Here is a 26,116-nt window from a genome sequence, read left to right as displayed (position 1 = left end):
GTAGAGCTTATGTGGGTGCCTTTCAAACTCAGACTTTCAGAAAAGTTCACAGTAGTTTCTTGCCAAGAAAATCTCTACACATCTCTACCATGTTGAGGTGATGCTGCAAATTCCCAACTAAAAGCCAACTGTATCAAAGTCGCTTTGTTTTTTCTATACATTATTATTTATTAAATTGTATTGAGCTACTCACATATAACACAAGGCCTGGTCAAATTCCTCAGAAGCCAAGAGGAACTGAGGATGACCAATAGGTGGTAAGGATTTCTCACTAATGAGCTGGGACCCATCGTGCTTTAACAAAAACCAGTGCAAATACATTAAAGGGATTTAATTTACCTTGACCTTGTAATATTCCTGGACTTCAGGCCTAATGGAATCAAAGTCACCGCTGATGTAATCAGGCAAGAAGCTGAAAGAAAAGCATGAACAGTAAAATGAAAAATTAAGGCATCTTATATTCTTAAATTTAAAAAAAAATGGGGGAGGAATATTCCTCTCTCAAAGGAAAAGGAACAAGATTATGAAGTAGTCTACATCCAAAATTAATAGTAAGCCCCTATCTTAACATGCTACAGGTCTAATAAACTGCTGTTCTCTCTTTTCTAAGGGGCAAATACTACACCTTTACATAGACACATGCAACTCCCAGATAGAGTTCAGCAGGAGCTGTGCATGCATATTTTAAGAAAGATTGGCTCTAAATATCCTTTTTGTTTGTATAATTTAAATACACTGCCATCAACAAAACAGCTTAAAAACCAATTCATTATACCGTACCGTCTAGTCTCTTAGAATCTTGTTCCTTTGCTAACAGCAATAATAGTTTCAGGGTGTCAGACATTTAGCAGAATTTGTTCTTTTATCCAAGGGTTGCAAGACATTATAAGCAAGTGGAATCCAACATAATATCTCTGCTTGCATTGGCTTGAAAGAATAATGGATTACTTGATAGGAGAGGGAAACCACAAAAGGCCTAAGTGTGAGCTTCTACGTTGGCAAGCAGCACATAGAAAGTTAGTTTTAAATCTACCTCAAGGGATCTGAATTAGCCCTCTGCATCTTCAGATGTCATGAAGCCTTTAGAGCTTTTGTGGGCTGGCAGCCACTAAAGATAATTTGTTGCCCAATTTAGCACTCAGGAATCTGTTCCATACATTGCACCCATACACAAAAAATAGCTAATCAAATAAAAGTTACATGAAAATCCATTTAATTTGGCTTTCATTCTCCTAGTGATTTAGTACATTAGAAATGTGCTGAATAAAGACAGTTTGGTTAATCTTCTTCCTGCTGTGGTGTGCTTGGATGCATTGTATGAGATGCTGGATTTATTTTCTCTCTAAAATATCTATGGAGAAGAGGACACACTGTATTAATATTGGCAACTGATCATTTGGTTTTTCAGGTGGTTTAAGTTATTACTGATTTTCTATTTTATTATGGTTCCCTATTGCCCCCCACCTCCTTTTTTTGTTTTTAAACTTGCCAGTGATAAGTACTCCTAATATTATCTATGCCTGAGGTTTTGGAAACATTATCTCCTAAAAAATTAATAAAATAAAATAAAAAGAATGGCAAAGATCCATAAGAATTTAATTTAAATTAAATTCTTAAAAGCATCTCTTCTAAAGTCTCATTGTCTTTGCTGTAAACAACAGAGGAATGGAGATTTTAGGGTATTTATTTTACCTTAAATGGGTTGGTTTCTCCCCAGTATAGCTTTTAAGTGCATTAAACAGATTTGTAAACTCCATTATTATTTTCAAATGTATAATGAAACTTTAACTGTGCTATACAAAGTATCATTTAAGGGTTTTGAAGAAAATAGTTTTCCCCCTTACTAAAATCTTGTAAATTTAAATTTAGATACAATAGCAAGAGAGATGAAAAGGCAAGATAGCATTATGAAAGTGCTAGTTACTGTTCCACAGATAACTTCAAAACTAACTTCAGCCTTAAGGAGGGATTGGGCCATTCTGTAACTTTCTCTTGAGGTCAGCATGATTTTTCAAAGGATTTATACGTAAATTCACTCACTAGCTTATAACTTAAAAAATTAAATTTTAAAAAGGTCCTTAAAGAAATTTAGCACCACATCAGGAAAATTTTCTCCCACTTGATCTTAACAGAATAACACATCTTCTTTAAAAGTTCCCACATGATTAAAGCTCATAAAAATCTTCTGCACTGGTTTTATTAGATTTTTTTTCTTTAAAGACTTAATAGTTATTTGCCATCATTGTTCTTAATAACTGAAAGTTGTTTTTCAGCAGGGGCTGGAAGTGATACTGTTCTACACAGCATTCAGCATAGAACTACCCTCTTTCAAAACAGCCACCAGCATTCCCAACAAAAGCAAATCCAACCTGTTCTTAGGGAAATTAGCAATCCCCTATGCTGTCTGAGTTTTACCCAAGACTCCTGTATATTTGAGCTGGACGCACCATGTTTTAGGTAATGCTACTGCGCACCGACTGCAGTCAATCCTAAAACTCTCTACACCTGATCCTCTCATTCTCAACAGTATAGCTCTACTGACTTCAACACAAGTGTAAGTGAGAAAAGAATCAGGCTCATTCACTTCAGTGGAAATAGGATTGGACTCCTGGTTTGTTCTATTCAGACAAAGAACACCTGTGCAATAAAGCTGGTAGCAATTTAGTTTGCTACTGAGTCTAGGTATACTAATTAGAAGATCTCAGAAGCCTGAGAAACTTCAAAGGTCAACTCCTATACTTTGTTCTTTTCCCTGCTTTCCTACTTGCTAATGCAGAGAGGCTATTAAAACTAAGTTTACTCTGGATGTAAAAAATGGTCCCCTCACAAGTCAATTCCTGCCCTTCACCCCACCTAAGAAGAAAAAACAGTCGTTATGAAGAGCATCATATGATATCTCACATTTACTTCTATGGCCTTCCATAGATCATTAGCTGTTTTATAATTAATCTTGCTCAAACAGCACACACAATCCAGAGGTTTTAATGTGGGAAAAACTGTCATTTATGATCACCTGGTTTCTTATGCTTTAATTCCTTACACTAATTACTAGCTGCAGTGTTTTTCTAGCCATTAAATGTTTCATAACATTGAAACATAGATGTTTCAAAAGACATATTGAGGAGCTAGGAGCAGAACTACAAGAGAAAGCGAAACAAAACACATCCTCTCCAGGTAGCAATTTACCCCAGAGAGTCTGGCTTAACCCAAATTGATACTAAGAAACTGTTGCTAGTTGAATTTCCATCCATGGAATTTTACAAACAGTAAACTCAAGAAACAAGTAGCTTTGCTGTGTCCCTAGAACACACTGCTTTGGCTTCTGATCAATACTGCTACACATGGGTGGCAAGTTTGTAGAAATTTTGGTGGTGCCCAGAACCTGCCCCCAACTCCGCCCCCCCAACCTCCGCCCCCACCTGCCTAAGGCTCTGGGAGGGGGCTTGTGGGGGGGAGGTCTGGGGTGCAGATCCTGGGCTGGGGATTGGGGTGCAGGTGCAGGCTTTGGGATGGAGTTTGGGTGCAGGCTCTGGGCTGGGGGTGGGGACATAGGAAGGTGTGAGGGCTGCACCCTCAGGGAGGGAATTGGGAGATAGGAAATAGTGCAAGGGTGAGGGCTGTGGGGCTGAGGAAGAGGGGTTCATGGTGTGGGGGGGGCTCAGGGCTGGGGATGAGGATTAGGGTGCGGGGGGATGAGGGCTTTGACTGGGGTTGAGGATGAGGGCTCTGGCTGGGGATGAGGATCAGGGTGCGGGGGAATGAGGGTTGGGGCTGAGGATGAGGATTAGGGTGCAGGGGGATGAGGGCTCTGGCTGAGGATGAGGGTTTGGGGCGTTGGGGAGGCTCAGGGCGAGGGCAGGGTAAGGGCAGCCTGCCCTGCCATTAGTGGAGGGCAGGCACTAGGACCCCGGGGCAGCAGACAACAGTTCTGCCGGCAGCACAGAGCAGACAGGAGACAGGCGCGCGCTGCTTTTTGTCAGGCAGGGACGCGACGCGACGCGGCGCAGCGGGGGGGGGGAAAACGCAGGGGGAGGAGTGGCAGGCGGGGGCTGGGACCTGCTCCAGGCAGGGACGCGGTGGGGGGAGGAGGGGGAGACCCGCGGGGGCCGGGGCCCAATCCAGGCAGGGCCGGGGGAGAGACCCAGCTCCAAATATTGCTGGAGCAAGGCACCCAGCCCTGAATATTCCTGGAGCCCAGGCACCACACACACATATAACCTGCCACCTATGCTGCTACATAGTTCTCTCTCTTCTGGCAAAAATACATCTTTTTAAAATGTTGACTTCAAATGGATTCAGCTTCACCTAATTATCTCAAAGATAGGCATACCTTCCTGAGAGGCCTGTGAACTCTGGTTGAAAATTAACCCTCCAAGCCCCAGGCCACTGCCTCCCCGTAGAAACACCACTGGGCGCTGGAATAGAGCATGGCTTCAGAATCCCCCGCAGAGGGCACCAAACGGCCTGAGTGCCCAACCACAAGGTTATTGTAACTTCTCCTTTCTTCTCTTCCCCCAAAACATACAGAAACAAACAAAGGAGGAAAATCTTTGAAAGGGTACAGCATTCCTGAAGGATGCAAAAGACACGCACCATGGGTTAGATTCACAAAGTAACTTAAATGAGTATCACCATGACTATCTTTTAGGTGCCTGGAAAAGCACTGGGATTCACAAAATCAGGGTTAGGCATCTAGGCTTTCTACACAATGAATGGGGAGAGACAGGCATCTCAGAATGAGATTCACAAAAAACCAGGTGGCTCCTTGCCTAAGGTAGCCCAGGAGAGCTGCTAAGCCCTGCTGCCTCCCTCAGAGATAGGCATCTAAATCTGGCCTGCAGGGGTGCAACTCTCTCTGCCTGGGAGTCTCAGCTGTAAACCCTGTTCTCTGTGACAGTCTGTACCTCAAAGCAGCACCCTGGAACCCCATATTCACCACTGTCATATAATTATGATATTTTGTACAAAGTATGCCTTGTGAGGTATTGTTTTAAATGTCTTGATCTGTTGAACATTAATATCCTGTTGGATTGTATGTACTATAGTTATATGTGAAGTTATGAAGTATTGCTATATGTGTTACTGCAATATGTTGTGAGGTTGGGAACACCCAGAGCCAGCCTTTCAGTTACAACAAAGGAGTAGCCATCACTGGCCAGACGCTCATTAATGGGTCATCAACACACAATCCACTATCAAAGAGGCTCCTTAGAGAAGGCACATATGCAATAAAAACTGTTTGACCAATGGAACCTGCCTGGCCCCCACATCACAGCAAGGATCTTTGTAACAGCTGGAAGAAAGTATAAAAGAGGGAGAATTATATCATCATGTGGCTTCTCTCCCCCACTCCATCTCAACACCTGGAGGAAAAAGACTTGAACAGTGAAAGAATGATCCCAGGCTGGAAAGGGAGTCCAGGATGTGTACTGAGGAATTGTAAGCTGTATATGCACTTTTCTTTCTCTCTGTAGGCTATGAACAGCTATAATTGCCAGCAGTTGCAAATTATGACACAGCTCTCTAAAAGCACACACATTTATTCTTAAGGTGAAAGTATTACAGAAAGAACATATTTAAACAATAAACAAACCTACATGCATGCTAAAAAGCTTTCCAGAGGTCACCCGAACTCCAGCCTTGGGATCTTATAGGTGTCAGTTCTTCAAAATCCACAAGTGGTTTTCCCTGTAGTTACAAATTTGTAACTATCTCAGATTCAGAACAAAAACACCCAGGAATAGTTCAGTCTTTCCTTTACACAGTTTGGTCATTTAATGTTGGCCTCAGGGAACAGGTGATTAGAAGACAAGGCCCACCCCTCAGGACGTAGCTTCAAAAAAGCTAGTGAGCATCATGTTGAGTCTGAAGTGTTTGCAGAACTGGGACTGGGCCTTTCCTAACTCACTTTCAAACTTTAACTTAAAGAGTAAAATGCCTTTTCATACAATTAAAAAAATCACTTTAGAAGTCATTTTATAATAAAATACAGTGTGGTTTTCTTAAATAAATTACTCTGGCATAACTACTCAGTTGTATCATTAATTCAAAGTTACAATTTCCTACTATTGATTTTCCTTGTGATGTAGCTCCTTTAGCATATAATGGTGTGCAATGAACCTTTTTAAAATAAATGTTAACACTGGAGACATGAACATTTGAAGACAGAGTACAGTACAGTTTGCTTTCAATTACAATACAACAAACACCTTCAGGCAGCCAGCCCGTCCAGAAGTCCATATTTCCACTTAACCCTAAAGTGGGCTCTTTGGCTGCTCTGTTGTGAGTTTTACCCTAAGGGAATGAGGGTTGGTTTTTAGCAGGGGTGTTCTGTGAACTTAGCACTTAGAAAAGGATGCAGTAGGATAGCTGTGGGGACTGACGTGTCCTGTTCATCCTAAGAACAGGTACAGCAGGAGATTTGATTTTTTGGTTTTTGTTTTACATTCAGTTCCCATGCCTATTCAATCTATCAATTCTCTACTGAGATTATGCACAAGATTGTCTGAGACATGGAAACTGGTCACTAAGGGCTGAGACAACTAACTACAGTAACATTGTTACGTTGCTGATCAATTAGAGAACATGCTCATTTAAAGTTGCGCAATGCTCCCTTATAATGTTTGGCAGCCACTTGCTTTGTCCACTGCTTGCAGAAAGAGCAGCCCATTGCGGCTAGCTGGTGGGGTCTTGGAACCAGAGTGGGCCAGCAGCCCCCCTGCCTGCTACCCCAAGTTCCCTCTGCAGCAGCCACCCAGCAGGCTATCAACTGACGGGCAGTTCAGCTGTCCCTCCTCCCATTGTCGTGTGCAACTCCTGTCCTCTGCCTTGGAGCTGCACCCAGGAGCCTCCTGCTTCCTGTGCAGGGAGTAGCGGAGGGGAAGAGGGGTGCTAATGTCAGGGTGTCCCCTGCTCCTGTACCCTATTTCCACAGAGCTGCGGGGGACACGACAGGTCTCAGGATGGAGGGAGCTTGCTGGCAACAGCTGCTGTCTCAACTTGCTGATCTACTTAAAAAGGCAATGTACTTAGAGTGGGGTCAGCGTACTTAAAGGGGCAATGTGCGTCTTTCTTTCTCACAGACATGGTGTGTGTCTCTGTCTTTCCCTTGGTCTCTCACACACGCACACATGGTGTGTGTCTCTGTCTCTCTCTGCCATGCTGTGTCTCCTCCCTCCATTCGTGCTGCCTGTAGAGTGTGAGGCTACATTAACAATAATGTGGTTAACCCTTGAGGGCTCAGCCAAGTGCTAGTTCATCATTTAGCAGTAAGGCATTCCCTAGGAAATATCCCTCCCTCTTCCACCCTCTGACTTCACCACCTGAACCAAGCTTCACAATCATCATTGCTGTGTACAGTATTAAACTGTTTATTTAAAACTTATACTGTGTGTGTGTATATATATATATATACATACACACACACAGTATAAGTTTTAAATAAACAATATATATATATATATAGTCTTTTGCTGGTGAAAAAAATTTCCCTGGAACCTAACCCCCACATTATTTACATTAATTCTTATGAGGAAATTGGATTTGTTTAACATCTTTTCACTTAAAGTTGCATTTTTCAGGAACATAACTACAACGTTAAGCAAGGAGTTACTGTAATTTCAAACACATCATCAAAAAAGCTACTAGATGACAGCAACTTGCAGTCACAGCTCCTTCATCTGTATTTGAACTAGTCACCCAAGGTTAACAGACTCCATATGCTACAAATGTACTGTTATGTCCTGCAGAGCAGTAGCTCTCAACCTTTCCAGACTACTGTACCCCTTTCAGGAGTCTGATTTGTCTTGTGTACCCCAAGTTTGAACTCAGTTAAAAACTACTTACTTATAAAATCAGACATAAAAATACAAAAGTGTCACAGCACATTATTACTGAACAATTGCTTTCTTTCTCATTTTTACCATATAATTATAAAATAAATCAATTGGAATATAAATATTGTACTTACATTTCAGTGTATAGTATATAGAGCAGTAGAAACAAGTCATTGTCTGTATGAAATTGTAATTTGGACTGACTTTGCTAGTGCTTTTCCTGTTGCCTGTTGTAAAACTGGGAAAATATCTAGATGAGTTGATGTACCCCCTGGAAGACCTCTGCGTCCCCACAGGGGTACACATACCCCTGGTTGAGAACCACTGCTGCAGAGAATAGTTTTTTAGCAGAATTACAAGCACGGGTTCTCACGATTTTTCCATAGCGTGAACCACATCTTAAAATATAGATTATGGACACTTCCACTTCTGTTCATGAGCCCACAGTCTACCTCCACTTTCACTTGCAATCACAAAATTTCCCTTATTATTATTTGTATTGCAATAGCACATGGGAGCCCTCATCATGGACCAGGACCCAACTGTGCTAGGTACTGTAAAAACAGAACCAAAAGATGATCCCTGCCTCAAAGAGTTTACTAATTCTTAATGACAGCAACAGTAACACCTTACACAGAAAAGCAATATTTGGAAATTATATAGTGTACTTTTAGCTTCTTGTAGTGAGATTTAGCAGTTAGAAATGTGAGAGAGAACCAGCACTCTGGCCACAATTCAAGCAAATCACTTCAGCACATACATAACTGCTTTGCTGAATCAGGACGCGTATGACCGACCAGCCTGCTGTGGACTACCCGAAAGTGCTGCATAGACCACAGTGTTAAGCTGTTTCCTAATATTTGGCAGTCTTGGAGATGAATTTCTTTCCAATGCCTTTGAATAGCCTTAACATTCAAGGACATTAAGTATTATTTAATCTGGAAATGTTATGATTTAAGGAAAAATATAAAATTGTGTGAGGCTATCACTTCAATAATGTATGCATTTATGCTTACCTCTAATGTAGTGTGCCACCCTGCAAATAATAAAAATATAGTACTTGAAATAAATTGTAGAATAGATTATCATCATCTCTAACTACTACCCAAAGCATACATCAGGGGGAAATTTTCTGCACAGGGACAGCCAAGCAACTTCCATTATCATTAATAAAAATCATGCTGCAAAATTCTCTGTTCTGAAAACCTACCCTTTAGTGACAAGAAGAAATGTTAACGGTAAGTAGAACTATTGGGTTTATTTTTGCTAATGTTTGAAATGGTTCTCCCGTCACTGATGAGCTATGCAATATAAACTAAAATGCTACTCCGAGATTTCAGAACTAATAGCCTGACTTTCAAAGGTGCAGAGCACCTGAAGATCCCATTGGCTTCAATGGGAACTGGCGTTGTCCTTCTGAAAAATCAGGTAATAAAATCTTCACAGAGTTGCTGAGCCCTCTTAACTCCCTCTTTATTATTTATTGCTACTGACACATTATTTAAAAGGTAAGTATAACTGCATGCTCCACTGCAGTCATAAGTTTACTTAATTTGAAAGCAATGAGAGCTAAGGGCATTCAGCACCTTGCAGGAAAATTCTTACTAGCTCACAAGATCAAGCACTATACTTGGTTTTATTTGTTGGAGTCATGGTGGTTTGAAAAAGGAGGAATGGAGGTTAACAGAATCATCCATCCAAAATATGCCAGCTTAGCTCAGGGCAGGCCAGAGGAATTTTGTAGTGGGATACACTCTGCTGTGTCTTCAAGAAAGGAGCATTGTAAATCCTTACCTAGCATGACTGCACACCACAGCACATGGGTCTGAGAGCTCGGAGGATGACTACTTGTCCCTTCCTGTCAGACTATGGTCACAAAAAGCAGCCAGTGTAGAGGACAGGCTACGGATACAGCGTGATCTGGATTGCTTGGTATGCTGAGTGCAACCAAACAATATGCATTTTAACATGGCCAAATGCAAACATATACTGTAACCGAACACACTCTATATTCACATCCCACACGCTATTGTAATAATCTTTGTAAAACATTTGCCTTGTGAGGCATCATCTAAAAACTAACAACTCACTGGTCAATAATATCCTGGTGAAAAGTATGTCGCAACATGACATGTAAAGTTATGAACATAAGCTGAAATTACGACAGAAATATGTTTACCAGACAAGTCTGGGTAGGGGTAAACCTGTTCCTCGAACACAAAAGAAAAGCTGACGCCTCTAGCCAGGTGTCACCAAAGCTGATTGTCAGTCACCTGTCAAGTGGCCATTCTTTGGCAAAGAAGGGGGGCAGGAACAGATTGATCTGCATTTTAGCAAGCTACCACATGGAACCTCTTTCCCCATGAGACTCCATGTCTCCGTCCTCACAGTGGGAAGCAACTTTATTTCTAGGGGTAATCCTCAGGAAAATACATTTCAAAGGGTGTGTGGACTATTCAAGTGAGGAGGAAAAACACCCCCAGGGTTATCTCTTTTCCCCTCTCCCTAGCTCTCTCTCTCTCTCTCTTTCTTTCTCTCTTTCACCTAAGTAGACAAAGGAACCAGCCCTTTGATTTTGGGAGAGATCCTGAAAGGCTGGTTAGCAGTGTTGCTGGGTACATGTGGTAAAGATTTTACCTTGAAGCAAGTTGAGTTTGTTGAGTTGTAGTTACTAGAAAGTGTTTTATCTTTGTTTCTCTTGTAACCATTTCTGACTTTAATGCCTTATACTTGTTCTCATTTAAAATCTCTTGATAATTAAATAAACTTGTTTTATTTTTTAATCAAAATGAATCCAGTGTTGTGTTTAAACTGAACTGCTTGGTAACCCCTGTTAAAAAGCAAACTGTTGAATACTGACCCCTTACCACGGCAATGGACCTCTAATATCTGAACTGTCCAGGAGAGGGCTGGGAAGTACAGTGCAGAACACACATTTTTAGGAAAATTCAAGACTGGGGTCATCCTGCAAGTGGTAACTGAGGTTGGTAGAAGCCAGAGTGTGACTGGAGTGTTGTTGGCAGGCTGCAGCTATCCACATATACTCAGGGTGTGACCTGCATGCTATTTGTGAGGGGCCCAGGTTGGCAAAGCACTTTGAGGCACCGAAGGTTGCAGGGCGGGTGGTGACACACCTCTCTGGATTGCACCCTGGAATCTGACATATATATATCTATGAAAAAAGAATGTAGGCCAAACTTACAGGATGGGAGACTCTATCCTCAGAAGCAGCGACTCAAAAAAAGATTTGGGGGGGAGGGGGAAGGTGGACTATCACTTGAGCATCAGCTCCCAGTGCAATGCTGTGGCCAAAAGGGCTATTGTGATACTTGGATGCATAAATAGGGGAACCTCAAGTTAGGAGTAAAGAGGTGATTTTATCTATGTATTTGGCGCTGCTAGAATATTGTACCTAGTCCTAGTATCCACAATTCAAGAAGCATGTTGATTAACTGGAAAGGGTTCAGAGAAGAACCACAACAATGATTTAAGAGTTAGAAAACATGTCTGATAGTGATAGATTAAAGGAGCTCTATCTATTTAGTCTAACAAAGAGGAGGTTGTGGATGAATTGATTATAGTTGATAAGGACCTACATGGGGGAGAGAAATTTGGTAACAGAGGGTTCTTCAATCTAGCAGAAAAAGGTGTAACACAATCCACTGGCTGGAAGCTGAAGCTAGACAAATTCAGACTGGAAATATGGCATAATTTTTTTACCATTTGAACAATTTCCCAAGTATCCAGGTGGACTCTCCATTAGTGGCAATTGTTAAAATCAAGAGCAGATGCTTTACTCAAACATATTTTCTAATTCAAACAGGAATTAATTCAGGGAATTTCTACAGCCTGTGTTATACAGGATGTCAGGCTACATGATAACAGTTGTCCCTTCTGGCCTTGGAATCTATGAATCAACAAACTACATCTGTAACAGGATAAGGGAAAATGAAGAAAGAGTATCAGGTTTCAGAAGGGACCCAGTTCAGTGTGGCAACAAGGGGCTCAGCAATGCAAATGGAATCCTGATTGTTAGTTCTCAAACTCCGGAGCCTCGGCATATAACAATGGCATCCAGAATGCTTAATACAAGTCTCTTTCCTACCACTCTAATTGTCTGATGCATCACCTATTGCTAACAAAACAATCACTCGTCAGCACATCCTTGAAACACTTGATTAAACTTTAAGCATGTGCTTTAGTCCTACTGACCTTAAAGAGACTTTAACTCATGCTTAAAGTTAAGCATGTGCTCAGGTACTTTGCCAAATAAAAATGGACTTAAGAAGCTGCTCAGGTGCTTTGCTGAACTGGAGTCCTAGTCCCTGATCCTACATTGAACTCCACATGGCAGAATTACAGGAGTGGGTGGGTGAGATTCTGTGGCCTGTGTTGTGCAGGAGGTCAGACTAGACAATCATAATGGTCCCTTCTTACTTTAAAGTCTATGATTCTATGATTAAAGTCTATGAATGCCATTGAACTCACTGAGACTCCACACAGATGCAGGCATCCACTCACCAGAGATTAGTGCAGGACTGGGCCCTTATGTCCTTAATGTGGGAGACAGGGCTTGCATGTTCATTTTTCAGAAAGCGTCTTGCTTGGGGGCACATTCTCCTCTTTATGTCCATACATAAGTCATATCAATGATTCAGTTGCCTAGGTGCACTGAGCAGAGAAGAGATGCCTTACAATTATGGCAATACAAAAAGAAAAGAAAAAGCAAGAAAAACCACCAGGACAAGAACTACTGCAAATATATGTTTAACCTGAAGACAAAAGGGTTTAAAGAAAAAATAAAGTGTGTGTCTAAAATGACACCATATCCTTATTGATTTGACAAGACGACTCCCCCGTGGTTAGTTAAAATGTCTCTTGCTCTAGGTTCTAACCTAGCAATAAGTCAGCCACTGTAAACAAACTCCCTCCCCTCTATTAATTTAAACACTCTCACTCCTCAGCGTCATCAAGGACGTATTTGAGCCTTGCAGATTTATTTCTATTCTTCTTTCCTTCCTCACTCCAAACAATGCTAAACATGGCGTAAAGGAAAACAGTGCCTTGTGGGTTCTGAAATGTTCCTATTAAAAATATACATTAAAAAGAAACTGCTCCATTTCAAAAATACACATGAACACATGGGGAGACGAAGAGTGGAGGATGGGGAGAAGCCGCATAGTGTAGAACTGTGAACAGCCAATTGTATTTGTCTAACTACTGTACAGCTGACATTTGATAAATGAGTAGGAAATGGAAGTCTTATGAAACCTTTTGCTGCTGTCCTCTACTGCAGCTTCCATGCACTGGTGGAACATAGTGATGTTCCATTGGACCACTGGCATTTTAAATATGACCACAGCTAGTACACAGTGTATCACTGAAGCACATAATTGCAGAGACAGAAGATAAATGTATGTTCAGAATGAGCGCTGAGTTCATGCTGGTGCCTAGTGATGTTTACAATATTTTTTCCTATTTTCAACAGTGTAACTCAGACAAATATTCTCCATTTTCTATGTACCTTAATTATAACACACACACACACATATGTCTGGGCTACCAAAAATGGCATTTGGGACAAGAAATAAAGGATGTAGCAAAATATTTAGTAGGGAGTTCCACTCTTTCGAGGTTAATACCTAGGTGAAAATTAGACAGCAAGAGGTCTGCAGAGACCACAGGGAAATTTGGATGTCTAAGTCAGGACTTGGACAAGGCTTCTGGCTTGTCAGGTAGTAAGATACATGAACACGTGGGAGAGCTGGGTTTGTTTTTTCTGTTCCAACACAGGGATGTGTGTCAGGACAAGATATGAAAACATCTTATGAGAAGGTGGCACATACAGATGCTCCCTGACTTACGCAAGTGTTCCATTCTGGAACACCTTGCGTAACTCCAATTTTGCATACATCAGAAACATATACCCGACCATTACGCAAAAAAACCCCAACAACAACAACAAAACCCCTATTTCTAGCTTACGGAACTTTTTCCGTAAGTACGGATTTGTGTAAATCAGGTTTGCATAACCTGCATTGCTACTGAACACTACCAAGAAGATCAGCATGAGGGTGTGGGGCAGAAGGGGTGGTTCACAGTTTGAGAGACACACTCACACTAGTTCTCATCAAGCTAGCATGTTGAAAATAGAAAGGTAACCACGGTAGCACAGGCAGCAATGTGTGGGAGCCCATGCTAGCTGCCCCAAGTACAAACCACCCCAGACCCCAGGGGTACATACTCAGGGTAGCTAACCTGTGCCTCCGCTCACCACTGCCTGTCCTACACAACTAGTTTGAGTGCACTTGCTGATGAGAGCTAACATGAGTATGTCTACTCAAGCTGGGAATCACACTCCGAGTTCCAAGTGTAGACATAGCCATAGGGTAGTCTCTCGGCACTCTCAGCCTCAAGTTTTATACAGCCATAGAGCTGCAGCTGATGCACCAAGAAGGCTGCAATGACATCTCATGTGCAATGGAGTTCCATAACATAAAGGTGTGTGAAAACTCTCATCACACTTGAATTGGCCAAATATTCTGAACAAAGGTGAGATCTGTTGTACGTTCTAGGCCAGGTGGTCATATGAATCACCTTGAGCATTAGCTAGAAGATGCTAAAGCATATTACGTGTTGCTATGCTACTGTGATTGGATGCAATCTTTGAGAGTTAGAAGTTTCTGGAATGGTATGCTACATTCTAATTTCAATAATTAACTGTAACAGCTATTTATGTATAGTCATTATCTAATTGGCATAATTATGTATGGAAAACATAATGTATACAATATTGTTCTCCAAAAACCATAAACTCCTATTCCTTGAGCAAGCAAAGAGTATCTTTATGTTGTTAGCAGTAGTGGGTGTAAGTCCTCTTTTTCAAGCAAGCAAGACAAACGCCAATCAATACTGTTGCCAACCAGATAAGTGAGACCATCATGAGGGTCTGTAAGGAGGCATGGGATGTGGTGTTGTCATTAGGCTGATGACGCCCAACTGTATGTGTTGTTATCCAACTCAGATATTGCACTTTGTAATTTCAGAGATCAGTGAAGAATTAATTAATCTTCTATACCATATGTACTATGCTAAGACAAGACTGAGCAGCTGGGAGAAGATGGCAGGGGTAGTATCAGTCCCTGTGATTGAGGAAGTATGTCGACAGTCAGTTACTAGGATTCTCAGCTTAAGGGTTATTTTAGACTCCCAGCTGCTGTTCCATTACCATATTACAGCTGTAAGCCGGTCAGCTTTTCATCTGAATCAGGCTAGCGGGTTGTGACCTTTTCTTTCATATACGGACGTTGCCACTGTTACCCAAGCCTTAATTACTTCAAAATTAGAAACACTGGGATGTGCTCTATATGGGGCTTCTCCTTGCAACCATTCAAAGACTGAAACTGGTGCAGAACGCAGCAGTTCACTTACTGAGTGGGGCATCTCGCTGGGAGCACGTCACCAGAGCTCCAGGAACTACACTAGCTGTCCATTGGTCTCCAGATGGAGTTTAAGATGTTCCTTATGACCTACAAGCCCTAATTGTCCTGAGACCAGGCTACTGGAGGTATCCCCTCTCTTTCCAAGCCATAGTGCCACATCTATGGTCAGCAGGGCACTTGAGCTGGATCCCCTTCATTATAAATGAGACAGGATGGCTGGCAAGGTGTCCTCTGGGAGGGCCCCAGGACCCTAGAATCTGCTCCCTAAGTTTTAAAATAGCCCAAATTTGGTGACCCTTCCAGGACAAGACAACTGTTTGGTAGGTGTTTTGGAGAGTGCTGAGAGTGATCTTTCCACAACAATGCAGGGCCGGAGAGGAGTTTCTGTAGGTAGCTGGCTGAGTTCTGGTTGATATGATTAATGCTGCTGGGATTTTGTATTATTAAGGCACCTGAGACCTTGGATAGGCATCTTTTTAATTATTTTAAATCTAAATAAACAAACTGACCATACTAAAGCTGAAACCCCTCTTGAAAGACAGATTTTCCTAGTAGGGTACAGCACAATTTCCCTGATCACTGTGGAAACTGATCCCATCTCCCCCCATCCCCATCAAGGCTATTGCTAGAATTTTTTTCTAAAAATTCTCTATCTACAGAGCATATAATACAGTGTAGACATTGTACCCAATGCTCTGAGAAACTCTTAGCAACAACTACATTTTAATAGGTAGGAAAGTGTTAAACTGATCTGCACTTGGCCTGTGTCTTTTTGTTAGTTTGTGTCTTTTGGGACTTGAGCATCACCTGCAGGGTTAACTGGAGTAAACAGTACCAAAAAATTATATGAGTCAGTAAAGCCAGCTGATGTGAATTTGAATACACACGAGGAGCTGGGCTCGTCAGGAAGACGATAGTATTTTAAATAAGTTTGTTTCTGACTATAACTGCACTTTGACCTCGCTGCTCAAACTCTAGTTAAATTTCAGAAAACAATAGAAGAGTTTCTCATCCCTACTTCTCACATGTAAAAAACAACATAAAACAAAAACAAACTAAGCTGTGCTCTGTTCCACTGAAGTAAATTACTCAATCCTCAGGCTTTCTTCAGTCTGATTTATTAAATTTAAGATTATTTGCATTTACAAATGTATTTCTTCTTTTATTTTCCTAGTAGGGCTGGGGGAGGGCAGAATGGACAACATAGTGTGCATCCATTGGAATGAAATCTGCCACTGCCATCTGTAGCAGTTTACTCCTGTAAGATGTTGAAGTCACTGAAGCAAACATCCAGGTTCATGCCTACGCTCTGCACTTTAATCAACAGAACAGGCCGTTTGGTTGACAGTGACTTGCTGTGGGTTTGATTTGGTTTGATCTTTTTTTTCCTCCTCCTTCTTCATCCTGTTCCTTTGTGAACAAACTGAGATGTAACAAATAAAATCCAATAAACACAGCCAGGGGCAATTCCACACCGATCACTAATGGACTGTCTGCTTTCCCAAAGACTGACCACTGAATATAAGAAGAAAAGTCAGTCTTGTTAATGTGTTGCTTTTGCTGTGTTTGCAGGCACAGATTCCCTCTTGCTTAGCAGTCAGTACAGCTACTAAATGTTCTCCACAGACAAGTAAAATATTTCTAAAAGTCAGCCATCCCCAGTGCCTAACTGCCAAAGCATGCAAAAGGGACAAGGCGAGGGAGAGGAGGGGAGAAGAATAAGATATCTTTTACTGGACCATCTTCTTGTCTCTCTCACCAACAGAAATTGGTCCAATAAAAGATATTCCCTCACCCACCTTGTCTCTCTAATATCCTGGGACCAACACAGCTACAACAACACTGCAAACAAAGCATGCAGAAGAAATCTGTAAACATTATATTTTAGAGTGAAGAGGTATCTGAAAACGTGTGTAGTAGTTAATCAGCCACAGAGTCTAACGTTATAAGGAGGAAGGGCACTAATTTAGATAATTAGTTAAAAATCACAGGACCAAATCCTGATGTCTCATGGACAGCACACAGTTTTGTTTGAGTATGGACTGAGGGGCCTATCCTCAGCCGGTGTAAACTGTGAGAGCTCCTTCGAAGTTAATGGAGCTATGACAATTCACAACAGCTGAGCATCTGCCTTTGAGCGGGGACTTTAGAATTTGGCTTATAATAGGTAAATGTTAAACCAGGCAATGTAGTTAAGAAGAGAGAGGTTGTATAATATTTTACGGAGTGTTTATTTGATTTCAGAGCATTTGACAATTTTGGAGTAAAGCTTCTTTCTGCTCATTATATAATCTACCATACAAATTGAAACTGCAATGGGTATCATCAAAACATTAGGTGTTTGCCAAAACGTGGTATTTACCTTTACCACGTAGCACTTGTAGTAACTATGTGTAGAAAGAGAAATACTATAAATACTGCAGTAAAATGAACTACTCCAGATGGTAAAGGTTTTTAAATAGAACTTACTGAACTAAACCACGTATTAGCAGCTAGTTGTCAGTACAAGGATTTAGCAACAACACTCATTAAGAGGCACTGTGGATCTAAAATCCCATGTTGAAAATTCATCTGTTAGGGCCCAATCCTACAAACACATACTTGATTAACTTTACACACATTAATAGTCCCACTGAGTTCAATGAAGCTACACATGTATGAAGTTACTTGTATGCATAAGTGTAGGATCAGGTCCTTACTGACCGGTAGATATTTATGTTAAGATTTCCAATATTTTTGCTACTTTAAGTATATGTAGGAATGAAAGAAACAAAATACACACCAAAAGTCTCCATGTCAAAATTATATGTTTTTGTACTTGAGAGTCAAGAAAGGATTACAGTTCAATACAACATTATTGGTTTAGAAAGAAAAGATGCATTACAAGTGCTATGGAGCCCCATATTATGTTAAATTTAATGTCATAACTTTGGCTGCCACCTGTCTGCTAAACTCGCTCACCCTTCGTAGATCTAATTATCGTCATTAAAAGCAGTGACATTCATTTCTAAGGACAACTTTTAAATAAGCCTCAACCAGTCCTTTACTGTATCTGCACCTTTACTCTTACATCAGTTCCTGATGCAGAATTTTGAGTGTAAATGCCAGCATTTAGCTATCTAACCAGCTGATGAACAATCCGGTAGTTAAATGTCTAAATTAAGTCATTTGCACTCACAAATTTGCACAGACGATCAAAGGACTCAAATTATAGGCTGTTTTTAAAAATACTACTGTTAACATTTACTTTTCATAGATGCATTAGTGTACCATATGTTAAGAAAGTGTAAGGATGATATTGTGTTTTGATTTTTAGTTCCCACACTTTGTTTTGACTGTAATCTTACAGTCTTACTGTGTGTATGTATAGTACCTAGCACAAAGTGCCCCCATCTTTAAAAATATATATATATCAGAGCAATCATAAGGGCTAAACATACTTTTCATTTTAAAATATTGAATGTTGTTAATGTCAGCCGCAGAGTATGAGAGTATAACATCCTTCTTTACCAACCTTCATTATGGATTAGGTTGAAAGGGGGTTACAAAAAATATTATTTGTTGCCTTTTAATTAAGTTATGCTATTGTATAAATACTGTATGTAGCAACTACCATTTTTATTTATTTTATTAAATTTCAAACACTCATTAATGCTTCTTATGGAATCAAAAATTCCATTTTACAGTTTAAGGATATATATAGTTACAGATACATATAATATATAACACACTATAAGAAGTTACCAAATATAGTAATCTGACTTGCTCCTCCAGAGAAGACATTTACAGCCTGATTAAACACAACCTCACTCCTTGTTCAGCCATTTACACTCGTCAACATTGGGTATAAAATGCCACCATTCCAATTTGGTAGCATTTTACACTCTTGTTTGCTCAAGTGTAAATGACTACACACAATGCAGATGAGTGGCGAATCAGACACTTTGAATTAATTTGTACTGAGCTGCCCTGAGGAGGAGCCCATAGACCACTTCCAGTGACAGTTACATTATATTCAATGTCATTAGAGATGGCATTTAGTAGTTGGTAGAATACTATGGATGACAGTCCATTCTTTCTGTGAAAGATTCATTGCTAGCTAAAATTTTCACATCATTTTAAGACTAATATTTGCATCTGGCTGTTTATTCATGAGTTTGAAAGATTTTCAGGCGTATGCAAAGTTGTGAGGAAGAATCCAATCTGCCCGATAATGAGACAGGTGAAGGATGCATATTTTAACAGGCTTCTAGAAAACATTTTTCTAGCTGAAGATACTTCCTTAATTGTGTTGAAGAGACGATGAAAGTAGTGCTGAAGATACAGAGGACTTGATTTCATCATGTTACCAAAATACGAGCCAAAGTACAAATATTGCAATTCTAGATTATTAAATATATATGTAAAATGGGTGCAAAATAAGCAGTAAGATTCTAACATGTGTGCCCACAAATCAGGGTTTGAGTTTGTGTATTGGCGTTCATATGCAGGCCAATGGGCACCATTTAGATAATTCGCTTTTGAAAATTTGTCCCTAGAAGATCTAAAGGATGAGACCATCCAGCGGCACCTAAGCAGCTTTAAAAAATAATGTTGGTTAGACTGTGACACCCTTACTCATGCTGGTTAATGTACCACTAAATGAGCCTACTCACTTTCATAAGTGCTGACCACTGTGAGCAAAGACTGCACAATCTACAAACAGAGGAAGGCAGAATCAGATTAAGGGAATTTGTTACCATACACGTAACCCACGTGTCCCACTAATGCCATCCTCATGCCATACCCCATCCCTTCCTTGGGATGGCAGTGGCTAGTGCCACCCACAGAATCGTTGTTTAGTGAGAGTCCACCATCACTCCTCTTTGGGCAGAATACTTGTCCACCCTTTCCAGAACACCATCCCCATTATCTTCAGGTGCACTGAGGTTCAACTGGAGAAAGGAGGACACAGCCCCCATTACCCCTATAAGAGCCATGATTAGGTGGCATTAGTGAGGGCCCCCTACCTACAGAGTCCTTTCTAGAACTCAGGATGTTGTCAGAGGAGTGCCCCAGAGCTGCAGGTTTCAGATTTAACATTGTACTGTGATGAATGGGGGCAATTAACAACTCTCACAGCTATTTATTCAGACTGTCTGCAAACTCAGGCAGACAAAGCATCGGTTACACTGAGGCCATATTTGAGGGCTAGAAACATTTAAGGTGAAAGCTGACATTCCAATATCATGTGATTCCAGAAGCCAGGCCCCTTCGTGTATACCCATAGTGTTTCTGCCTTAATTTAGCCCTGAGTAAAAGTAGGGTTTCTTCTAGTTCCCATGTTGTTTTTTATATAATATGGCTATTGCTTATAAATGCAATTTATTTTGCCACACAAAATAACTAAGGTTTTGACACCTAAGGGGGGAGGGATAGCTCAGTGGTTTGCACATTGGCCTGCTAAACCCAGGGTTGTGAGTTCAGTCTTTGAGGGGGCCACTTAGGAAGCTGGGGCAAAAATCAGTACTTGGTCCTGCTAGTAAAAGCAGGGGGCTAAACTCAATGACCTTTCAAGGTCCATTCCAGTTCTAGGAGATAGGTATATCTCCAACTTTTTTTTTTTTTTAGCACAGAGTAATTAGGAGTTAAAACTGCCAACTGCTGGTAGCTTATGTTTCTGTCTAGATAGCATAGTACATACGGTATAGAAGATTAATTAATTCTTCACTGATCTCTGAAATTACAAAGTGCAATATCTGGGCACAAGGCTGTGAACAGAAGTCTGAATCAGCTAATTTATACCATGTTTTCAAAAAATCCACATCTGGATTGACAACTTGTCTCCAACTCTTGTACCAAGGTCCCCCCCAATACACTTTAAAATGTTGAAATGCTACTGAAAGCACAAGGACTATAAGGAAAATTCTGATGGAACTCTTAAATAGGGTCATGGCGATGTTTCTATAACACTGGTGTGAAATTTAAAGGCATGAAAACTTGTGGCAGTCTTTCCAATGTGAACACAGTAAAAAGCACATTACACTCTGATTGGAAGTGAAGTTCTACCTAGCTGGAAAGGCACTGCACTTTTGATGAAAGTTCTCTTAAGTATGTCAGGAATGTTATTAAAGTTCCTAGAACCGCTCTTGAGATGTATTATGATTACATATATGCATGGCAGAGCTGACCACTTAATCCCCCTTCTGTCATATCCAAGTTCAGGAATAAAAATTACACTGACACCCAGGGGTATTTTATAATAGAATATGTAATAAAATAATAAATTTGAAGATAATTTCAGCTTTGCCTTGTGGTACTGCATCATACACCAAATACTTCACAGCTCCTCATTCATTACTATTTAATTACAACATAATACCTTTCTTTCAGACTTAATTAACCTTTCAAAAAGAGTTTCTGACCTTGGGGCCCTTCTGCACATTTGCAATGTGCTGTTAGAATATTACCCTGCCAGGAAACATTTCCTCTTACGCTGAGATTTAATGAAATACAGAGGAATTCATGGGGAATGTATGAGAGATGAGATAGATCCCTGCACATGGCTGCTTAATAAACATGATATGATTAGCATCCAAAATCAACACTGAGACGGTAAAAGATGATAAGAGTTTTTGAAAAAAAGAGAACAATTTCTTTTTAAAACAGTTATTACAGAGAACAAGACCATGGAAGCTGTCCCTACCACTTCCACAAATGCTGCTATCATTTTTGCCTAGATAATTCTTATTTGCTTAAAACAGCAGAAGATTAAGTAGTCCAGCGAGTCCCACCATCGAGAAACAGGGGATGGAGAAGAAAACAGAGGCATGGGTCCAACTCTCAGAAACTGCTGTCCAATTTGAAATTCTTTGATTCTAAAAGGAAATCAGAGAGCAATAATCTTTTTACAAGATGGGAGATGGAACCACAGAGCATGCAAGCACTTATATTTCTTTACAGCAAAGCTTAGAATTATGGAACAATGTTGGCCTCACAGAGACAATCAGCACACTTGCATTGAGAGCATGTGTAGGTACAGTAATTTGCTTGCTAGCACAGCTGTTAATTCCTCTAAAAAGATTCTTATCATATGAATTCCCACAGAGAGTCAATATCTCCGGAAATCCATCATGCACTCCACAACAAATCCCCTCCACACACATAAAAAGCCTCAAACCATCATCCACCTAATACATAATGTTTATTTTATCTAAAATAGAGATCCATTTTTTAAAAAACAAAGAGATGGTTTCCCTCTTCTTTGTCCATTTGGTGATTCAAAGGAGAGTTGTCAAATGCAACTCAAAGTTGATTTTTTAAGAGAAAATGTCACTAAAATTATTTAGCCCTTCTCCTTTCCTGAATTATATGTTTGGGATAGTCTCTCCCTCCACCACTTGTTATGCACAAATTCAAATGGACCTGCCCCCAACAGTGAACATTACCTGCTGAAACCTACTATATAGGACAAGAGCAGCAATCCTATTGCTAGTAGTGCTGATGCTTGGATAGCCAAACACATACTTTGTTTTACCTATAAAGAGCCCCACTTGCTTTCTTAAAGCCCAACAGTGGAGCAACCACAGTGATGTTGAGTAATCTTTGCTCCTCTGGCAATTGCACATCCATGAGTAGTCATGAACCCATCACAGTCCAGAGGCTTTGCACCATTTTGACTGTTAATCGTGTTTTCATCTTCCTACATCAGGTCTTTTGCCTTTCCTGGGTTGAGCTTCAGCAAAATCGCTTGATTTCTAACTAATGGAGGATGCTGATGATGGCAGAAGCTGTGCTGGCAGAGAGACAGACGTACAGTTGGGTTTCATCAGCACATGGGTGTCACATGACTTCACAACATTTCATGATCTCTCTCAGCAGTTTCACGTAAATGTTGAAAAGTCTACAGACATAAGGTAAAAAATAATGGCCAGTTCTTGAAATCTGGCCCAATATTTGCATGTCTAGCAATCTGAAGACTATAAATGAATGTTAGAGCTCCCAAAATATTAGTTTCCAAATAAAGAACACCACAATCTATTCCCAAATCAGATGCTTAAAAAAAATTGTACTAACACCACGAATTGTATCATCTAAGCCATACCTGAATACCAAAATATTGCTCTTTAGCCATTTCTGCACTGCAGAATAAGATGAGAGAATTGTCAAAGATATCATCCTTTATCGACTTTGTCATTACTTCATACCTCAGGCAGTCTAAAAATACTTACCTACAGCTCTGCTCCTTATCAATCTTCTTTCTGACATTCTATTAATCCTCTTCACAATAATGGGATCATCCTCTGTCTCAAGCCACAATGACCCTAATAGTCTACAGTGAGATATCCATCCCTCTCTGTCCCCAATGTTAACGATGGATAATTGAGTGGGGCAGATAAGTAATTATTTGCTGTTCTTACATACCAATCACCTCTTTCACTGAGCTTAAAAGATAAAGTACTTTGTATTTTGGGGGGAACCCTCCCACACACTGTGACCCAGATTCAGGAAGGCATTTAAGCACATGCTTCACTTTAAGTGGATTTCCTGAACTAGGGTCCTGGTGAGGGCTCTTCAACTTTGGGATTTACTTCTGTCTTTAATCTGAAATAGTCTGAATCTGTCATCTACCAGGCCATGCTGCAAGGCCCAACCATTTGTTTGGGCTTTTAGAAAGTGATGAGATGCTTGGGTGGGTGGGATTTCAATCAGAACAGGGATTGGAACATTTCTCCAAGCAATTGCCTATTTAAGGAATGATTATTATAGAATGATCTGCTGCAGTTATTATTTGTGGTAGGTTGAGCCCAGGATAAAGTCTGGAAGCATGTGTAATCCAATGGGAAAGTTAATGATATAAAGGTAAGGGAGGTGTCATTTGAGTTGTAAAACTATATAGTATCAATTTCAATGGTGTCACCCTCTGTGGTGTGGCAGGGGGTACTCGCTGGGCCTCTGTTTGGTGGAAATGTTGATAATACAATGTCATCAGACACAGGTCAAGTTGGATATCATTCAAAAACCTTTATCCCACGAACACTATAGTCCCAAACATGACAAACCTAGAACAATTAGGTAGTTATAGATTCCAGAAAATGTTTAAAATTATATACACTCTAATACAGCCATGTCAAATATGCAGCCCCAACAAAGTTACTTGTGACTGACAGTACTGTGTTATCAGCTAATGCTCAGAACATGATAGCTGATAAAAAAATTAATGTTACAGATTACAATAAACTGAAGGAGTGCTTCAATATGATTTGCCATCACTGCATCAGGACACAGTTTAGTGGTACTGATTATCAGTTTTGTTTATTATGCCAAGAGTTGTAATAAGGCACAGGTTAAGACATCAGCATCCAGCCAGAAATTACTGGAATCCAACCGCAAACAATATGCACATATTTGCAGAACTACACAGCACATAACATAATTAATTACAATCCCAAAGTAATTTATTACAAAATCCTTGTTTTTCCTTTGGTCATGATCATTTTTAGGCATCAATGGGGAGACAAAGGGTACTGACTAGTAACTGAATCTTTGGAGAATACGACCCTGGAGGACCTGGTCAAACACTGCTCAATGGCCCCTTACATGCTGTAAGAAGTGCACCCATAAACTGAATTTGGCAAGATTGGAGAGGAAGTACATAGAGCATCAGGAAAAAAATTGAAGATGCCGGGACAAGTGCCACACTAGGCCCCATGACATGCATTTTGAGAAGACCACCTTCTTTTGCCATAAGCTAGAAGCCAAAGGGCATTCATTAAGCACAGTTTTAACGTTTAAGACAGGTGAGAAAATGTATGAAGCAATCACTCTTAAAGAGAATGTTGCACAGGCGGCAAAGTGGATGTATTGACCCAAAAGATACCCATGCATATGACATTAAATATCACATCGAGTGCCATACCAAGAGTATATGTAAAGTGTCCCATCAAAAGGTAAAAGCAACAGAAACCAACACTAACTTTATTACTGAGACACAGCTGGAGTTCATAAATTGCCTCACAAAGATTCTAATGAATGGGAAAATAGCAGCAGTGGCTGATGCAGAGGCAAAGTATAGAGAAATATGCTTTGAACAGGACTGCAGAGGAACAAATGCTTAGCAGAAAGATTCTTAGGACACTTATTGAAGATGAACTGTGGGATACGGACATAGTTTTTAGCAATCCTATCCAGAGAAATCAATTACAGCGCATAACCTTCAAAGCTGCAAAAGATCGGGCACTATCAAAAGTGGAAAAAAGCACTTATGTCAGGGATACAAATGTTTCCAGATGCCTTTTCTTTATTTAACAGAAAAGAATTTTGCCCTGAAGTACACCAAAGTTTCAGGGATCTATAGCTGATGCCCTACCTGAAAACAATACTTTGTGGCCTGTACTTTAAGTTGTGTACTGGTGTTTGCAGTGACTTCAGCATCTGTGAGTGTGACAGTAAGCAAGTGGAGCACAAGGCAGCCATTGTATCACAAAATCTCATGTACAAGTGGAAAGGCAGGGTTCCAACATATACATGACAACCATGCAGCATACGAATAATCTATCAGTAGTGGCTGTTAGTTCAACGATTCATTCCAAAACCCCCAGTAAATTCCTTGTGCAGCTTCCACACAACATTGGCGCTTCTATCGACTACAACAAAGTACTCTGCCTGGAGACTGCAAACGCAAACGTTGTTCACTGCATGGAACTTAATGAAGGATTCTACATTCCCCCAAACCTCATCAAGGGTAGGTTAGTATTTTGTGCTGCTAATAACTTAGGCTTCCTTGAAGATACAGCAGATGGCAAAGGTACCCCTTATGCTACTCTGCTACCTGGAGCATATTAATAGGGACCAATCCCA

At 40.5% G+C, this 26,116-nt stretch overlaps 1 protein-coding gene across 7 annotated transcripts in view; it reads right to left on the bottom strand.

Annotated features, from left to right (window-relative positions):
- The window catches only part of TPK1 (thiamin pyrophosphokinase 1), a 496,414-nt gene that overhangs the window by 256,624 nt on the left and 213,674 nt on the right, over positions 1 to 26,116 (bottom strand). For 4 of the 7 annotated variants that reach the window (XM_045002743.1, XM_045002746.1, XM_045002744.1 and 1 more), the window contains one exon: positions 340 to 412. In XM_045002743.1, the coding sequence (XP_044858678.1) occupies positions 340 to 412 (73 nt within the window). Of the gene's footprint in view, positions 1 to 339; positions 413 to 1,033; positions 1,361 to 2,415; positions 2,570 to 26,116 lie in introns of those variants that run through there. The other 3 variants (XM_045002747.1, XM_045002748.1, XM_045002749.1) reach the window with 3 other exon arrangements.

The sequence above is a fragment of the Mauremys mutica genome, chromosome 2 (genome assembly GCF_020497125.1).
Source record: "Mauremys mutica isolate MM-2020 ecotype Southern chromosome 2, ASM2049712v1, whole genome shotgun sequence".
Lineage (NCBI taxonomy): Eukaryota > Metazoa > Chordata > Testudines > Geoemydidae > Mauremys > Mauremys mutica.
This window is presented reverse-complemented; position numbering and strand designations above follow the sequence as displayed.